The sequence below is a fragment of the Coregonus lavaretus genome, assembly GCF_964263955.1.
Source record: "Coregonus lavaretus genome assembly, chromosome: 28".
Lineage (NCBI taxonomy): Eukaryota > Metazoa > Chordata > Actinopteri > Salmoniformes > Salmonidae > Coregonus > Coregonus lavaretus.
Genome location: NC_140015.1, coordinates 20,760,161 through 20,777,884, shown reverse-complemented (window position 1 = coordinate 20,777,884; position 17,724 = coordinate 20,760,161). Strand labels below are relative to the sequence as shown.

The following is a 17,724-nucleotide window of genomic DNA, read 5'->3' as shown; positions in this document are numbered from 1 at the left end:
AAATAAATCATCCAAATCCAAAGCACTTGATGTATGTATTATACTCCCTATGGGCGATGGGCGACTAATAAAGAGTACAGGCACAAGACCTGAAGGAGAATAATGGGGGACTGAGTAGATTCCTACTGTGGGAAGCAGCTGGGCTGAGTGGGGTGTAATTCTGTCTGCTCTTTGTGTGTTAATGAGGGTGATATGGTGAGATAGTGTCACAGCAGGAGGCTAACTGCTAGTTGGCTGACAGGCCCATGGAGAGGATCACCTCCTGAGCAAGCAGCCACTGGGTGGGCCTTAGGCCAGGGGACAACTGAGACAGGCAGGACAGGTCAGGGCTTATCACCAGCCCCTCTACTGTGGGGCCAACTGGAAATCACTTAACGGGGGCAAGAAAATAAACAGTTTGACTCCAGAGAAGCAGGTGACGTGAGAAGTATGCCTCCTCAACAGTTAAATAAAACAGCCTTACGGAGAAAAATAGCTTAAATAGATATATCCTCTAGAAGCTGATGGAGCATGTCAGAGGAATGAAACCCAATCCACTAAAAACGATTCTCATGTCTCATGCAGTAACAAAACTAATGTAAATTTGTTTTGTAAACGTGATTTGTTTACAGTGTATTATGAGTCCTCTTCTGACTGGAAATGAGTAAGGTTGCATTGCGGTCCCAAAGGACGTTTCACGTCAAGCTGGAATGCACAGTGTCAGTGTCGAATCCGTCTTACTATGACTTCATAGGTGTTTCTCAAGGAAATCCCTCTCCCTTCTAGGCACAATGAGACGGCTTCCTGTTTAGAGAAAGTAGGATCCAGCCACTCAGCCACCCACCATCCCTTTACGTAATTTCCACATACTAATGTAGTAATTCATCATAACTGCACAAAGTGCACATATTGTTGTATTTCCATCATCCTCCTCATCCTCAGAAACGTACGGTTATGAGGAAGGTCTACATACTCTATACGTGTTGAGGTGGGGGAACTGTCAGAGAGCATTGTCCAAATCATGAAAAAAGAACCATGGCCCATGTTTTTATTCAGAATGAAAATGCTTGTAAAGAAAAAAGTTTTATAAAAATGTCCTCATAAAAATCTTGTTTTCGTTTCATTTTTTATATGACTCTTGTAAAATATCTAATTGTTTTGCTATTCAACTGCATGAGTCCTGTTTCATCTTTCTCTTTCAAAAGTCAAGCAAAGTGAGAGTAAAGAAGTAAACCAATAAAACTGACAGTCTTTAAAAGTACCATATCATTGTAGGAAGTGCAGCCTGGTCTCATAGACTAGACGTAACATAGTAAATGTAAATCCGGGACACTCAAATTATAGTGAACAAAAATATAAATGCACATGCAACAATTTAAACGATTTTACTGAGTTACAGCTCATATAAGGAAATCTGTGAATTTAAATTCATTAGGCCCTAATCTATGGATTTCACATGACTGGGCAGGGGCGCAGCCATGGGTGGGTCTGGGAGGGCATAGGCTCACCCACCTGGGAGCCAGGCCAAGCCACTGGGGAGCCAGGCCCAGCCAATCAGAATGAGTTTTTCCCCACAAAAGGGCTTTATTACAGACAGAAATACTCCTCAGTTCATCAGCTGTCTGGGTGGCTGGTCTCAGACGATCCTGCAGGTGAAGAAGCCGGATGTGGAGATCCTGGGCTGGCATGGTTACACGTGGTCTGCAGTTGTGAGGCCATTGGACGTACTGCCAAATGATCTAAAACGACGTTGGAGGCGGCTTATAGTAGAGAAACTAACATTAAATTCTCTGGCAACAGCTCTGGTGGACATTCCTGCAGTCAGCATACCAAACTTGAGACATCTGTGGCATTGTGTTGTGTGACAATATTACACATTTTAGAGTGGCCTTTTATTGTCCCCAGCACAAGGAGCACCTGTGTAATGATCATGCTGTTTAATCAGCTTCTTGATAGGCCACACCTGTCAGGTGGATTGATAATCTTGGCAAATGAGAAATGCTCACTAACAGGGATGTAAACAAATTTGTGCACAAACTTTGAGAGAAATAAGCTTTTTGTGCGTATGTTACATTTCTGGGATCTTTAATTTCAGCTCATGAAACATGGGATCAACACTTTACATGTTGCATTTATAGTTTTGTTCAGTATAGTATGATATGTTACGTTTGGTATGGTTACATGAGACAGAAGGTTACTTAAGGCAAAAACTAAAGTAGGGTGATTGGTCGGGCATATAACGCAAACATCTAGCAACCCAAAGGTAGCGTGTTCAAATCTCATCACGGAAAACTTTTGCATTTCAGCTAATTAGCAACTTTTCAACTACTTGCTACTTTTTAGCTACTTTGCAACTACTTAGCATGTTAGCTAACCCTTCCCCTAACCCTAACCCTAACCCCTTTAGCTAACCCTTCCCCTAACCTTAACCCTTAACCTAACCTTAACCCTAACCCCTAGCTAACATTAGCCAGCTAGCTAATGTTAGCATTAGCCTCCTAGCCACCTAGCTAACATTAGTCACAACAAATTGGATTTCATAACATATAATACGTTTTAGAAAATTCATAACATATTGTGCATTTTGTAAATTCATAACATATCATACAAATTGTAATTCAGAACATATAATACGAAATGGATGATGGACATCCACAAATTAATACATACCATTTGAAAAGTAACATATCATACTAAATGGAGTGTCAGTATTTATGTACAGAATCATATGAAATGCTCTGAGACCAGGTTGGGAAGTAGTATAGTCATCACACCACAGATCAGAAACATTTCAGATGGCATTGACCTAGAAAGAATGCACTTTTATACCTTCCAGCATGTGCCACTGCCTGTAGCCAAAACAGATAAGAAATGGCGCACACTGCATCCCTGCAATAATTGTAAACTAGAGAGTAATGCTATTTAATCTCCAAGCCACCTAGGGCAATTCATTTACCTACAGTTATTGCGACTTCAGCAGCCAAGTAAAGGAGTGGTAGAGAGGAAGGTTTAGAGTTGGAGGGCAGAGTCCAGCCCAGCCCACTTCAAGTCGAGTCCTGCACCAGTCTATTTTCTCTCATCACAATCTGTCTCTTCTGATCGTCAGTTAGAGCGTACTGTATTCATGCAAGACAACTGCGCTAAATAAGAACACATTCTCAGGCAAAGCTAAACTTCTAAAAGGTAGGTCTTTGTAGTTACATTTGTGTAATAGCCTACTTATATTTGTAAGGGGTATTTTTCGTTTTTATATATATTTGAATGATGCTTGTTTGGTATTTATTTATTCAACAGATATTATGGTGTTTTAGACAGTTGATCGAAATTCTATAATTTGATGTCATATAATAACTAGGCTAAATCAAGGACAGGTTTAATTGTCTTATGTTTGAGAAATTCTGCCATGTGTTCGAAAATCCAGATATTTAGTTTCACAATTTTGATACAAGCCTGTAGCCTATACTTACCCACTGACAAGTTGATGAAAACAACATATTTCAGTGTTGTCTTGTTCTTTTTCTGCAATAATAAAAAACGTTAATTACTAATAATTATTTAAAAAACGTAACTTAATTCATAAATTTGCATACCCAATCCATAATAATTTTGAAGTGGTGTTTTATCATGTGCTATGTTTCAAACAGATAGGCAACAGTGCCTCAAATAAAATAGTATTTGCACATGCTTCGTAAACAAAAGGTGTAGACTAACAGTGAAATGCTTACTCAAGGGTCCTTTTGCAACAATGCAGAGTTAAAGATGAAAAAAAAAGTAGAAATAGTGGGACAAGGAATAAATACACAGTGCATAACGAATAACAATAACGAGTCAAAATAACATGGCTATAGACAGGGAGTACCAGTACCGAGTCGATGTGCAAGGGTAAGAGATCATTGAAGTAGCTGTGTATATACAGTATCTCACAAAAGTGAGTACACCCCTCACATTTTTGTAAATATTTGAGTATATCTTTTCATGTGACAACTCTGAAGAAATGACACTTTGCTACAATGTAAAGTAGTGAGTGTACAGCTTGTATAACAGTGTAAATTTGCTGTCCCCTCAAAATAACACAACACACAGCCATTAATGTCTAAACCGCGGGCAACAAAAGTGAGTACACCCCTAAGTGAAAATGTCCAAATTGGGCCCAAAGTGTCAATATTTTGTGTGGCCACCATCAATTTCCAGCACTGCTTTGCAGGTCGAAACACTAATATTGGGAATTCTGTTGTTATGTATTTTTAATGGCGCCTTAGCTTGGTCATTTCTAATTTGTAACAGACATGTGGAGTAATGTGTTTGCTAGTTTCATACTCAAAAACATTCTATTAGAATTTGAATGAAGACCCCTGTAGCTCAGTTGGTAGAGCATGGCGCTTGCAACGCCAGACTTGTGGGTTCGTTTCCCACAGGGGGCCAGTATGAAAAATGTATGCACTCACTAACTGTAAGTCGCTCTGGATAAGAGCGTCTGCTAAATGACTAAAATGTAAAGACAGGTACTGTTAATTACAAGATTAATGAAAAAGTATGAAAGAAAAAAAAAAATTATGCACTCACTAACTGTAAGTTGCTCTGGATAAAAACGTCTGCTAAATGACTAAAATGTAAAGACAGGTACTGTTAATTACAAGATTAATGAAAGAAAAAAAAATGTATGCACTCACTAACTGTAAGTTGCTCTGGATAAAAGCGTCTTCTAAATTACTAAAATGAAGAATGTACCCCCCCCCCCCCCCCCCTTTTACGTGTGTGTTGGTACTGATAAATAGGCTATTATACTGTATTTCAATGCTGTTATTTTGTTTCCAGGTTTCCAGTGGATTGTCCAGGCATTGCACAGTTTTGGATATTGCTATCACTTTGAAGATTCTTATTACCTTATACTACATTTAAAAAAAATGGACTGATCTGTCAGAAACAACATTCAAAGATAGATGTCCTAAGGAATATACATTCCCCAATTCCAACATATTGAATTATGGACTGCCTAAGAACTATGTGATGCAGAGTGGAAAGCATCTTGTCAGCTAAAAAGAAAGCAACATTCTCCGAATACCAATGGAACCATCGCATGCTGCTTACGCCGCTGTTGCTGCCCCCACTGTGGTTCCAGGGTACCTGCTCCGGATGTTCTGCCAGTACCAGAGCAATGCTGTCATCAGAGATCACTACAACTACACAGGCAAACTGAAGGAGAACAAGTACAAGGATGGACTAAAGCCAGAGGCCATAGCCTTTCTGCTGATCTGCTTGCTCATAGTGCTGGAGAATGCTGTGGTGCTGTTGGCTATCTGGAAGAATAAGAAATTCCACCTGCCCATGTACTATCTGTTAGGCAACCTAACACTCTCAGACCTACTAGCAGGATTCACCTACATGGTGAACATTGTGACTTCAGGGGCCAACACGTTAAAGATGACCCCTGTGCTGTGGTTCCTGAGGGAGGGGGGAGTCTTCATAACGCTGGCCGCCTCCGTCATCAGCCTCCTGGCCATCGCCATTGAGCGCCACGTCACCATGGTGAGGATGAAGCCCTACCGTGGGGCCAAGCGAGGCCGGATGTTTGCCCTGATCGGGGCCAGCTGGGTTCTGTCAGTGTTCCTGGGGGTGCTGCCCGTCCTGGGCTGGAACTGTATGGGCCGTCTGGACCAGTGCTCCACCGTCCTGCCGCTCTTCGCCAAAAGCTACATCCTCTTCTTCATCACCGTGTTCACCGCTGTGCTGCTGGCCATCGTGGTGCTTTATGTGCGCATCTTCTGCACTGTCAAGTCCAACACAAAGCACCTGGGCTCTGGCCCGCAGCGCAAAGGCCTGGCCCGCAAGTCCCAGAAGTACATGGCCCTGCTGAAGACCGTCACCATCGTGCTGGGCGTCTTCATCGTCTGCTGGCTGCCTCTCTTCATCCTCCTCCTGCTGGACTTCTGCTGCCCGGCACGGAGCTGCCAGGTGCTCTTCAAGGCGGACTACTTCCTGGGCATCGCCATGTTCAACTCTCTCCTCAACCCCATCATCTATACCCTGACCAGTAAGGACATGAGGAGGGCCATCCTGAGGCTGCTGTGTCGACGCTGCCTCCTCACCAAGGATGGCCAGGTGAAGAAGATAGGGGTGCCCTTCCTGGAGTGTAGTACCAGTAAGACTGAGGCGCCCTCCTCTGCCAACTTCACCCCTTCCACTATTAAAGCCATCTACCCCAGGATGTCAAAGACATGACTTGTCCATGACGGCCCAATGTGACTCAAAAGTAATAATGGAGTTTGGTCCAATTACAGTAAGAGCAGAGTTTTGGATACCCCCTTAACTGGACCGCTCTACGGCCCCATCTTACAGCTGTGAGACTACTACATGTTACGTATGGGTTGTAAATGGAACTAGAAGCAGAGAGGAAGTAATACTCCTCCTCTCACCTCAATGGTAGAGAACGTCAGCGGAACCCACCATTGTTTGGCCTTCCTCCCCTGGCCTGGCATTTTCCTCCTGGACAGATAAGCTGGAGGTTTCCGCTTAAAGACTGGTCGGTCTATTGTAAGCAAGTCAAACCTCAGTCACAGCGTTAGAGAAATAAATACCTTGTTGGTTTTTACTCTTCAGTGCCAAGCATTTAACAGATTAATATGCTGTTCTCATACTGTAAAATTCATTTTCTCGTCTGCTGAGATACAGTATATCTTTAATACGTAAAAAATCTTCGATAATCCAAACTGCAGAAAAACCCTCCTGAAGGGATGGATTCATATTTGTAGCAGTATTTTGAATTCACCATTTACCGGTAGTTAAAGAGAACCACTCAACCAGCAGCTGCAAAAATTAACGTTATTCATGTTTTTTTATTATACACAAATTGAAAACTCATTCAGTACATTTTATTTTGAGTCATACACATAATTAAAGTATACATTTGATTGAGACATGCTAAGGCTCATCCCCTCTCTCTCTCTCTCTCTCTCATAATACAAACATAATGACATGTAGTTAAAAAAGGAAGCATCCACACCCAAAACTGCGGTCAGAACCATGTCATTTTTGTCATCTGATCTCGGGTCAGCTGGAATTCTGGGTAGAGGTCCCCAGACCAACATTAGAGGCTTGGTGGCTTAAAGACACACAGAGAATGTCACATGGATGCCTCTTCTGGTTTGCACATCTTTGGAGGTCTCTAAAACACATGTAGCAGCAGACATGATTGTGAGCAATAAAAAGAACAGATTAGGCTTATTGACGACTCTGGTTTTGTGGACTCAAAGTATGGAAATCATATGCAAACCACAGCCTGTTCACAAAAACAGTACAAGCTGGAGAAAATCCATCTTATGAAATTAAGTGTTAAGTCTATCTTCTGTAAACAGTGGTTAATAGAAATTAGTCAAAGACAAAACACAAATGCTTGGGGTTCCATGTATAAAGTTTCATTGTGACAGCAGTGATGTTTGAAAAGCAAGTAATTCAAATCTGTTTTCACATTGTATATAAATGTACAAATGAAAATATATATATTTCTGTCATACCGTACTATACAGGATATTGTGTAAATAAAATGAACTATAGTTTCTGTATTTTGTTTATTCTGAACTAAACTAAATGTATGAGGCCACTGCCAATGTTTTATATGTACATTCAAACAATAAATACATGTATGTGAACAATATCTACAAAAACATAATTTTTTGCCATTGTTTTGCAGAACAAACATCCATATAAATAACATTGAATCTAGTCATTTCCTCTCACCATATCTTTGTGAAGCCAGAGACCTCGTGTGAGAATATTAAAGTGTCAATGTGGTGAGTGAGATGTTTCAGATCTTTCACAGGAAGCTTACCCTCCCATCATCCACCAGTGATAAAAGGTGTTGACCTATATAGTCATCACATACCATATACTTCAACACTGAAAAGTGCATAAATACTGATAAGCAACTTAATTAATTTGAGAAGATGGAACAGTCTACAAAAAATATATATACCAAGGTGTACTTTCCCACGATAGAGCAGAGACAGATGCCAAAGAAACAATGTACTGTATGTCACAATAAAATGTAAATGTCTGATTGATGCTGAAGTTATTGAAGTAAACACACAAGACAAAGCCCCCACTTGGCCCACAGTGCACCAAATCCATACCACAAGCAACCACCCAAGAAGGCGGCATGCGCTTGTGGCAACAGAGAGAGAAGGCAGCAGTCATTGGGGACAATATACTTGATGCCCCGTTTCCAGTAAGATTATAAACAAGAAACCACCAGCTGACGAGGTTACACGAGTTGAGATCCAAACGAAACCTGTCCCCCGCCTTGTATCAAACCAACTACTCACCACATGCTACACTGGCAGAAACCTAAGCAATGACAATAAAATATGACTCATTTACAAAACGTGTGGGACGTGCAATGAAGAGTAATGGTAAGGTTTGCATCAATTGTAAGTGAGCAAAAAACATACTTTTTCCATTCTAGACTAGAAAGAATGGTTCAACTCACTTTGTCAGCAAAAGTGGGTCAAGTTTGGGCTGGCCACAAATTCAATAAATACAGTTGCTCTAAAATGAGATAATCTCCACAATAACTCATATCAGGCTTTCTGCCCTGCCAATTATTTTATCCCTTGGGCTTTTAGGCTCACCGATGTTCATTAGGAAAATGCAACGGGTTGACAATAAATAACAGCAACACATTATTACTGCAGCAGTTCCAATTATATTTTTATTCAACCAAAACCTCAGAAACACTAGTCAATTGTGCATACCCCTTGCCTTAGACATGGAAAGCCCATGGAGGAATAACATTTACCATGAATAACAGTTACCATTCCAGAAAATCTCACAACAAAGTTAGCAAAAAAAAGTTAATGTTTGTTTTACTGTTGCAATGCAGTCCAGAAAACTGTCTGTTGCATAAGCACACCTTCACATTGGACATTTATTGCATTAAAAAGGTGAGCAGCCCCCAACTTTTCAATACAGTAATTTCAGTACCGTATCAAAAAGCAGTGGGCTTGCAATGACACCTATTGGCAGAAAATATTGTCTTAATAAAAATCATAATGTCTATGGTGAAAGTAGATAAAAAATAAAAGCTAGGATTATAGGTTACTATCCAAATAAGTATTCTAGGGAATGTGATGTTTAGGAAAACTGCTTTATTCATTATAACAAAATATAAGGAATACAATCTTAGTATAAAACAAATGTATTACAACACACAATACATAAATACAACAGAAAATCCAACTACAGGACAAACAACAACTGGACAGATGTGGCAACTTTCTCTTCTACCATTCAGTGCCGACAAAGTTCCACAGCTCATCACTGACTGAACACCGAGACCGCACAGAGGTGTCTATGTTGATGGGTGTGGCCAGGTCAGCTCCATAGTGCACTGCAAGGGTATAAAGTACAGTCAAACATTAGTTAACGCAACCAGAACCCACATCAACCAGCCATTAAACAAGAATTCCACATTTGTGACTGTTGTCAAAGGGTATTGGAAAAACAGTTATGCAGTGACAAATACCTCCTCTCAGAATGTGTGGCTCCGTGTCATACTCCCACTTGATCTTGGTCACCTTGTGGTACAACTGGGCCACGTATCTGCAGAATGAACAGTTTATGTCATGTGAGATCAATGCTCACCGACTATCAGGGTTTAGTGTGGTGGGCTTGTGTGGTGTTGTGTTGGAGGGATTATTTCAGTTTGACTGTTAGTCCCACTCACATGGCTGATGGGATGACCTCAGTGGTGTCATCATCAACCTCCTGCTGCAGGGTCTGCAGCTCCTGCTCTGAGTCACGCAGATTCTCCAGCTCCTTCTGCAGGAACCTGAGGAACAGGTCAAGGAAACCAACATGGGGAGAATCTCAACTAGATGTGCACGACCCCTCAACGCCAGCCTCTCCTTACCTGATTTTAAAAAAGGTCAAAGGAAATCGAGGAGCGGAGGCGAGGAAACGTGGAAACAAATGTGCTTGTATTAAATTTACATTTTAGTCAGTTAGCAGACACTTTAATCCAGCGCGATTTACAATAGTGAGTGCATACATTTTTCATACTTTTTTCCATACTGGTTCCCCGTGGGAATCGAACCCACAACCCTGGCGTTGCAAGCGCCATGCTCTACCAACTGAGCCACACAGGACCAGTTGACTCCTTGTCCACTCGTGCTTCATCAGGCAAATTATGTTTACAGGGGTGGAATTCCAAAATAAGTGTAACGTGATAAAAACACATTTAGCTAGTTGTGCAAGACATTTCATAGATAAAAGTAGTGTATCGTTTTTAAATGTGTGCATGCATTTCTCTTTCGAGAAAACAGCTGATTCAAAGGGGTTGTGGCAGATTTTAACACCCTTCCTCGCTAGTCATCGGGATGATACTCTTGTGCATCCTCTGCCGAAGTAGGTAATCGAGGAGGTGAGCATACTCCTCCGTTCGCCTAACAACAAAATGAAACTCTCCTAGACCACTGACTCGATCACTTATTGGTTTCCAGGTCACGGAAGAGAGGAGGACGGAGTCGTCGAGGAGAAGACAGACTTTTCCCAATTGAGAATCTCCCACAGAAATCCTAGCCTCCTAAAATAGTGGAGTTTTATACAATCAACAATAGCATATGACTGACACAAATCAAATCAATCAGTCAACATCTCTTCTCAGATAGTCACTACGGTTACATGCACACAATAATATGATTATTGTGAATGGTCCAGTTAATATAATAGTTCAATTTAAATGTTTACATGCTTTGCAAGAAGAACGATTTCCATAATAATCCTGTTTACATGGACTCATCTACACAGGCTACCTGATGGGACTTTGATAAATGGAGAAAATCGCATTTCTAAATAAACATTCTACCATAGCGACAAAATGATTTTTGGGAAACGTATTTGATTCTGAGCTGGGAAATAAAGTTTGTATGTGAAAACTATTTCTAAGATGCATACAGTGGGGGAAAAAAGTATTTAGTCAGCCACCAATTGTGCAAGTTCTCCCACTTAAAAAGATGAGAGAGGCCTGTAATTTTCATCATAGGTACACGTCAACTATGACAGACAAATTGAGAAAAGAAAATCCAGAAAATCACATTGTAGGATTTTTTATGAATTTATTTGCAAATTATGGTGGAAAATAAGTATTTGGTCACCTACAAACAAGCAAGATTTCTGGCTCTCACAGACCTGTAACTTCTTCTTTAAGAGGCTCCTCTGTCCTCCACTCGTTACCTGTATTAATGGCACCTGTTTGAACTTGTTATCAGTATAAAAGACACCTGTCCACAACCTCAAACAGTCACACTCCAAACTCCACTATGGCCAAGACCAAAGAGCTGTCAAAGGACACCAGAAACAAAATTGTAGACCTGCACCAGGCTGGGAAGACTAAATCTGCAATAGGTAAGCAGCTTGGTTTGAAGAAATCAACTGTGGGAGCAATTACTAGGAAAGACCACTGATAATTTCCCTCCATCTGGGGCTCCACGCAAGATCTCACCCCGTGGGGTCAAAATGACCACAAGAACGGTGAGCAAAAATCCCAGAACCACACGGGGGGACCTAGTGAATGACCTGCAGAGAGCTGGGACCAAAGTAACAAAGCCTACCATCAGTAACACACTATGCCGCCAGGGACTCAAATCCTGCAATGCCAGACGTGTCCCCCTGCTTAAGCCAGTACATGTCCAGGCCCGTCTGAAGTTTGCTAGAGTGCATTTGGATGATCCAGAAGAGGATTGGGAGAATGTCATATGGTCAGATGAAACCAAAATATAACTTTTTGGTAAAAACTCAACTCGTCGTGTTTGGAGGACAAAGAATGCTGAGTTGCATCCAAAGAACACCATACCTACTGTGAAGCATGGGGGTGGAAACATCATGCTTTGGGGCTGTTTTTCTGCAAAGGGACCAGGACGACTGATCCGTGTAAAGGAAAGAATGAATGGGGCCATGTATCGTGACATTTTGAGTGAAAACCTCCTTCCATCAGCAAGGGCATTGAAGATGAAACGTGGCTGGGTCTTTCAGCATGACAATGATCCCAAACACACCGCCCGGGCAACGAAGGAGTGGCTTCGTAAGAAGCATTTCAAGGTCCTGGAGTGGCCTATCCAGTCTCCAGATCTCAACCCCATAGAAAATCTTTGGAGGGAGTTGAAAGTCTGTGTTGCCCAGCGACAGCCCCAAAACATCACTGCTCTAGAGGAGATCTGCATGGAGGAATGGGCCAAAATACCAGCAACAGTGTGTGAAAACCTTGTGAAGACTTACAGAAAACGTTTGACCTGTGTCATTGCCAACAAAGGGTATATAACAAAGTATTGAGAAACTTTTGTTATTGACCAAATACAGTGGGGAGAACAAGTATTTGATACACTGCCGATTTTGCAGGTTTTCCTACTTACAAAGCATGTAGAGGTCTGTAATTTTTATCATAGGTACACTTCAACTGTGAGAGATGGAATCTAAAACAAAAATCCAGAAAATCACATTGTATGATTTTAAAGTTATTAATATTTGGTACAGAAACCTTTGTTTGCAATTACAGAGATCATACGTTTCCTGTAGATCTTGACCAGGTTTGCACACACTGCAGCAGGGATTTTGGCCCACTCCTCCATACAGACCTTCTCTTCTCCAGTTTCGGGGCTGTCGCTGGGCAATACGGACTTTCAGCTCCCTCCAAAGATTTTCTATTGGGTTCAGGTCTGGAGACTGGAGACAAGTATTTGATACACATATACATAGGTACACTTCAACTGTGAGAGATGGAATCTAAAACAAAAATCCAGAAAATCACATTGTATGATTTTTAAGTAATTAATTTGCATTTTATTGCATGACATAAGTATTTGATCACCTACCAACCAGTAAGAATTCCGGCTCTCACAGACCTGTTAGTTTTTCTTTAAGAAGCCCTCCTGTTCTCCACTCATTACCTGTATTAACTGCACCTGTTTGAACTCGTTACCTGTATAAAAGACACCTGTCCACACACTCAATCAAACAGACTCCAACCTCTCCACAATGGCCAAGACCAGAGAGCTGTGTAAGGACATCAGGGATAAAATTGTAGACCTGCACAAGGCTGGGATGGGCTACAGGACAATAGGCAAGCAGCTTGGTGAGAAGGCAACAACTGTTGGCGCAATTATTATAAAATGGAAGAAGTTCAAGATGACGGTCAATCACCTTCGGTCTGGGGCTCCATGCAAGATCTCACCTCGTGGGGCATCAATGATCATGAGGAAGGTGAGGGATCAGCCCAGAACATCACGGCAGGACCTGGTCAATGACCTGAAGAGAGCTGGGACTACAGTCTCAAAGAAAACCATTAGTAACACACTACGCCGTCATGGATTAAAATCCTGCAGCGCACGCAAGGTCCCCCTGCTCAAGCCAGCGCATGTCCAGGCCCGTCTGAAGTTTGCCAATGACCATCTGGATGATCCAGAGCAGGAATGGGAGAAGGTCATGTGGTCTGATGAGACATAAATAGAGCTTTTTGATCTAAACTCCACTCGCCGTGTTTGGAGGAAGAAGAAGGATGAGTACAACCCCAAGAACACCATCCCAACCGTGAAGCATGGAGGTGGAAACATCATTCTTTGGGGATGCTTTTCTGCAAAGGGTACAGGACGACTGCACCGTATTGAGGGGAGGATGGATGGGGCCATGTATCGCGAGATCTTGGCCAACAACCTCCTTCCCTCAGTAAGAGCATTGAAGATGGGTCGTGGCTGGGTCTTCCAGCATGACAATGACCCGAAACACACAGCCAGGGCAACTAAGGAGTGGCTCCGTAAGAAGCATCTCAAGGTCCTGGAGTGGCCTAGCCAGTCTCCAGACCTGAACCCAATAGAAAGTCTTTGGAGGGAGCTGAAAGTCCGTATTGCCCAGCGACAGCCCCGAAACTGGAGAAGAGAAGGTCTGTATGGAGGAGTGGGCCAAAATCCCTGCTGCAGTGTGTGCAAACCTGGTCAAGATCTACAGGAAACGTATGATCTCTGTAATTGCAAACAAAGGTTTCTGTACCAAATATTAATAACTTTAAAATCATACAATGTGATTTTCTGGATTTTTGTTTTAGATTCCGTCTCTCACAGTTGAAGTGTACCTATGATAAAAATTACAGACCTCTACATGCTTTGTAAGTAGGAAAACCTGCAAAATCGGCAGTGTATCAAATACTTGTTCTCCCCACTGTACTTATTTTCCACCATAATTTGCAAATAAATTCATAAAAAATCCTACAATGTCATTTTCTGGAGAAAAAAAATCTCATTTTGTCTGTCATAATTGACGTGTACCTATGATGAGAATTACAGGCCTCTCATCTTTTTAAGTGGGAGAACTTGCACAATTGGTGGCTGACTAAATACTTTTTTCCCCCACTGAACTTTCAGTTTTTCCGAACTCACTTAACTCATGCATAAAGGAGGCTTGCTCTGCTGGCACATGCGCAGATAAAATTCACCTGTGGATCGCCTGTTTAAATGTCCTTATAATTCGAAAGATTGCTCATAAAACCAGGTGTTTTAATAAGGGTCTATAGATGCACCTGTGCGTCAAGCTAAGTAACATAATAAAAAAATCCCCATCAAAACCCGTCAGTTTAAGCATGGGCTGCATCTCAATCAAACGAACTAATATGACCCCACTATGGAAAGGGGAGACTCTCACGATGGTGTTCACCGTTTTGCTCTTCTGAAGGTAACCCATATAAACAAATGGAAGTATGGAGGTAGTTTTGTGCCAACAAAAATAAGGGGTTAAATATGTGTCCAATAAAACAACAATATTTCCTGAGCTTTCTTATATCTCCTAGATATAGGACAGACACTTCCAAACCTTATTTCCAATCCTTATGATTTATTTTTTGACTGTCTTTTTTGCCATTTATGAATGCGTTATTCAATGCGTTTCTGTGGGCTATAGTAGTAAAGGCCAAATTCAATATTTGATCAAATATGTATTTTTAATTTTTGGGGATACCTAAAGGGGTCCTAAAATTCTAAATCAAATAGCTAAATGATCCATGGTATGACCATCTTACAATAATTCCATATGTTAGCTTAGAGCCCCCTCCAACGGCTTAGACTTTTGCAGGTTAATCGGCGTATGCTTACTTCAATTTTCACCTTACGCCGAATAAGATAAGCAGAGTAAGGTGTTAACATGACTATTGCCATACTCGGCCTACTGCCATAATCATAAATTATTAGTGTGCATGTAAACGTACTCACTGTATGGCATATAAACTGAAAACTCAAAATACTTTCAACAATGGATGGCAGCCTGGTCAGCCTGCTGCTATAGACAACCTCAAGGTAGAATGGGACTGCTCCCTATATGTATTATCTGGGTAACACAGCATTCATGTGCGCTTTTGAGAGCACCAATTGCAGTACATGAAGGACTTGTTCTGTGTAGAGACAGCATGACTGGGTGAAGGATACTGTAGTTCTGTGTCCATGTCCTGGCTTTTTTCTGTACACTGCTGCAGCTCCTGCTCCAGGCTGTCCAGCTCCCGCTCTACCTGGCTCGGCTCTTCTGCTCCTCCATGTCCAGCAGCTTCTTGCTCGCCTTGTCCTCACACTGAACTACATCTGAGGACAATGGCGATAAAGATTAGGCTTGGGACAAATATTTTGACAGCATGGAAATAAAGTATGTTATCATATGACAAGATCTACAATTTGATTATTTTCCCTTACCGTTTAACATCTGTGTGATGGTTTTCTTCGTGTCCCAGTGTTGCTCAAAGAAACACTGCTGTTTTTCTCTCACTATTCTTAATTTATCGTCAGCTTTGCTGCTTTTCAGTATTTGGACCATCGCCTCTCCCGTGTCCATACAGTCCTGAAACCCGTTGCTCTGAGACATGGTGAGACGTATTTTCTGTGGAAAATGTTAGTAGAAATACACTTTAATAAATTACTGCATGTTCTAGAGTAGACTGACTAGTGCATCAACACCACTTAAATGGTTTGCTGGCTACGGTCAACAAAATCCAATGCAATGTCTAGCTAACGTTAGTTGCAGAGGCTCTTGCTTGAAAACATTAGCAGTCAACTTTAATGTCCAGACCCTCTGACAACGACTGTCACTAACATCTTAAATAGTGTTGGGTTCTATTTTTCTCATAATTGGATCTGTATGTGATGAATAACTTAGAAGGAATGCATTAATGAGGAGCATAGGTTTGTACTATACTGATATAAATTGTTTCACATAACAGGCTGTGATTCATGTGTGGAACGTTAGGGGAAGGACAGATAAGACTTGTATTTCTTACAGATACGAACACTGCCTCTTTGTTGTCTGTGAACCGTTGTCTGTGAACCGTCCTTGGATGTAGGAACGTACAGTCTTTTGGGTGCTGACTCTACAGGTTGTTATGATAAACTTATGCCTGGGAAGGTGGAGCGCCAAGGGGTGGGACTAACCCGTGCGCCAACGGATTGGCTGAGTAAAATCTAAACCACACTCAGTCCTTTACTCTGATTGGCCAACAGAAGAGGTGGGAACTCTCTGTCAGAGTATTTGAGAAATAACCTGTAAACAATAGTTCAGTTCTCTGAGTGCCCTGCGTGGTATTTCAGCGGACCCCTATATACGAACCTTCATACTTATCATACATACATTTTGCATATAATAAATTAAGCTTGGATTGAAGATCTCTTGATTCTTATTCCAATACCAGATTTGAATTACGCAATTTCTAACAATAGATACGTTTAGAAAGTTGTACAATAACGAGCACTGACTTACCGTGTTTTGCCGAATGTAAACAGTTCACTGAGAGTTTTGGTTCACTTCACTCGTTTCCGTAATTCAAAGTTGTCCAGCGAACGCGCGCGCTTACATATGAGGTACCAGAGAAAGTGCCTGATGGAATTTTTGTTTCTAAACAAAAACCTCAATTACAGGAGAAATGTAAAGTATTTATTCACATACCCAATATAACATATATTAAGTAGATGCCTACAATTGAAAATATCAAATTAATAGAAAGCGCCACAAATATCCAGCGTTCTGATTGGCTATATCCACATGGGGCGCCAATGTCATGAGTGCTAGATTTATTTTACACCACGGAACCTGATGGACCCACGGAGTTTCATTTCCATTACACGAACCACGTACACTGCAGTGGTTCCCAAACTTGTTCGGTTACTGGACCGCCAACTGAATTTTGCTCTGCCCAGAGTACCCCCTCATTTGCATTTTACCAGTAGGCCTATGGTCTATTCTTCTCAAGTACCCCTATGGGTCATAGTACCCCTGGTTGGGAACCAATGATTTAAAGTATCCATTCTCTCTTTGATGGAACTTCGGTTGTGTGGTGAAATAGGTAGGCTAATCCCCTTTCAATCCGAAGAGGTTATTTCTGGACAAAATGTGTTCATTTTAGGGAACCATTTTTTTTCTCAAGAACAGGTAGACCAAAAACAACAGACAGTAGGCGTACACAAAATGTATTACAATTGTGTTGCAGTTTGCGAAATACAGTCAAGTAAATCACAATTGTTCCAAGAGTTGTTCAAGCTTATCCGATAGTTTCCAGGAATAAAATACAAAATATATTAAAATATACAATTGAAAGCACAGTTAACCTGGAGGGGCGCTCAGTAAAATAGCAGAAACTAGCAACTACAGTGAGGGAAAAAAGTATTTGATCCCCTGCTGATTTTGTACGTTTGCCCAATGACAAAGAAATGATCAGTCTATAATTTTAATGGTAGG

General features: G+C 41.4%; 2 protein-coding genes across 2 annotated transcripts; one reads left to right on the top strand and one right to left on the bottom strand.

Annotated features, from left to right (window-relative positions):
• The first annotated feature begins 3,074 nt into the window (after positions 1–3,074).
• On the top strand, positions 3,075–7,629 carry LOC311103373 (sphingosine 1-phosphate receptor 1-like). The gene is made up of 2 exons (XM_084144936.1): positions 3,075–3,162; positions 4,795–7,629. Exon 2 carries the CDS (start codon positions 5,044–5,046, stop codon positions 6,196–6,198), a length of 1,155 nt encoding a protein of 384 aa, XP_084001062.1. The 5' UTR covers positions 3,075–3,162; positions 4,795–5,043; the 3' UTR covers positions 6,199–7,629.
• A 1,625-nt stretch (positions 7,630–9,254) lies between these two features.
• Positions 9,255–10,345, bottom strand: LOC311103919 (kinetochore protein Spc24-like; the record flags this gene model as incomplete). Its single annotated transcript, XM_084145542.1, has 4 exons — positions 9,255–9,361; positions 9,497–9,573; positions 9,698–9,802; positions 10,329–10,345. 4 exons carry the CDS (start codon positions 10,343–10,345, stop codon positions 9,255–9,257), a joined length of 306 nt encoding a protein of 101 aa, XP_084001668.1.
• Positions 10,346–17,724: the final 7,379 nt, after the last annotated feature.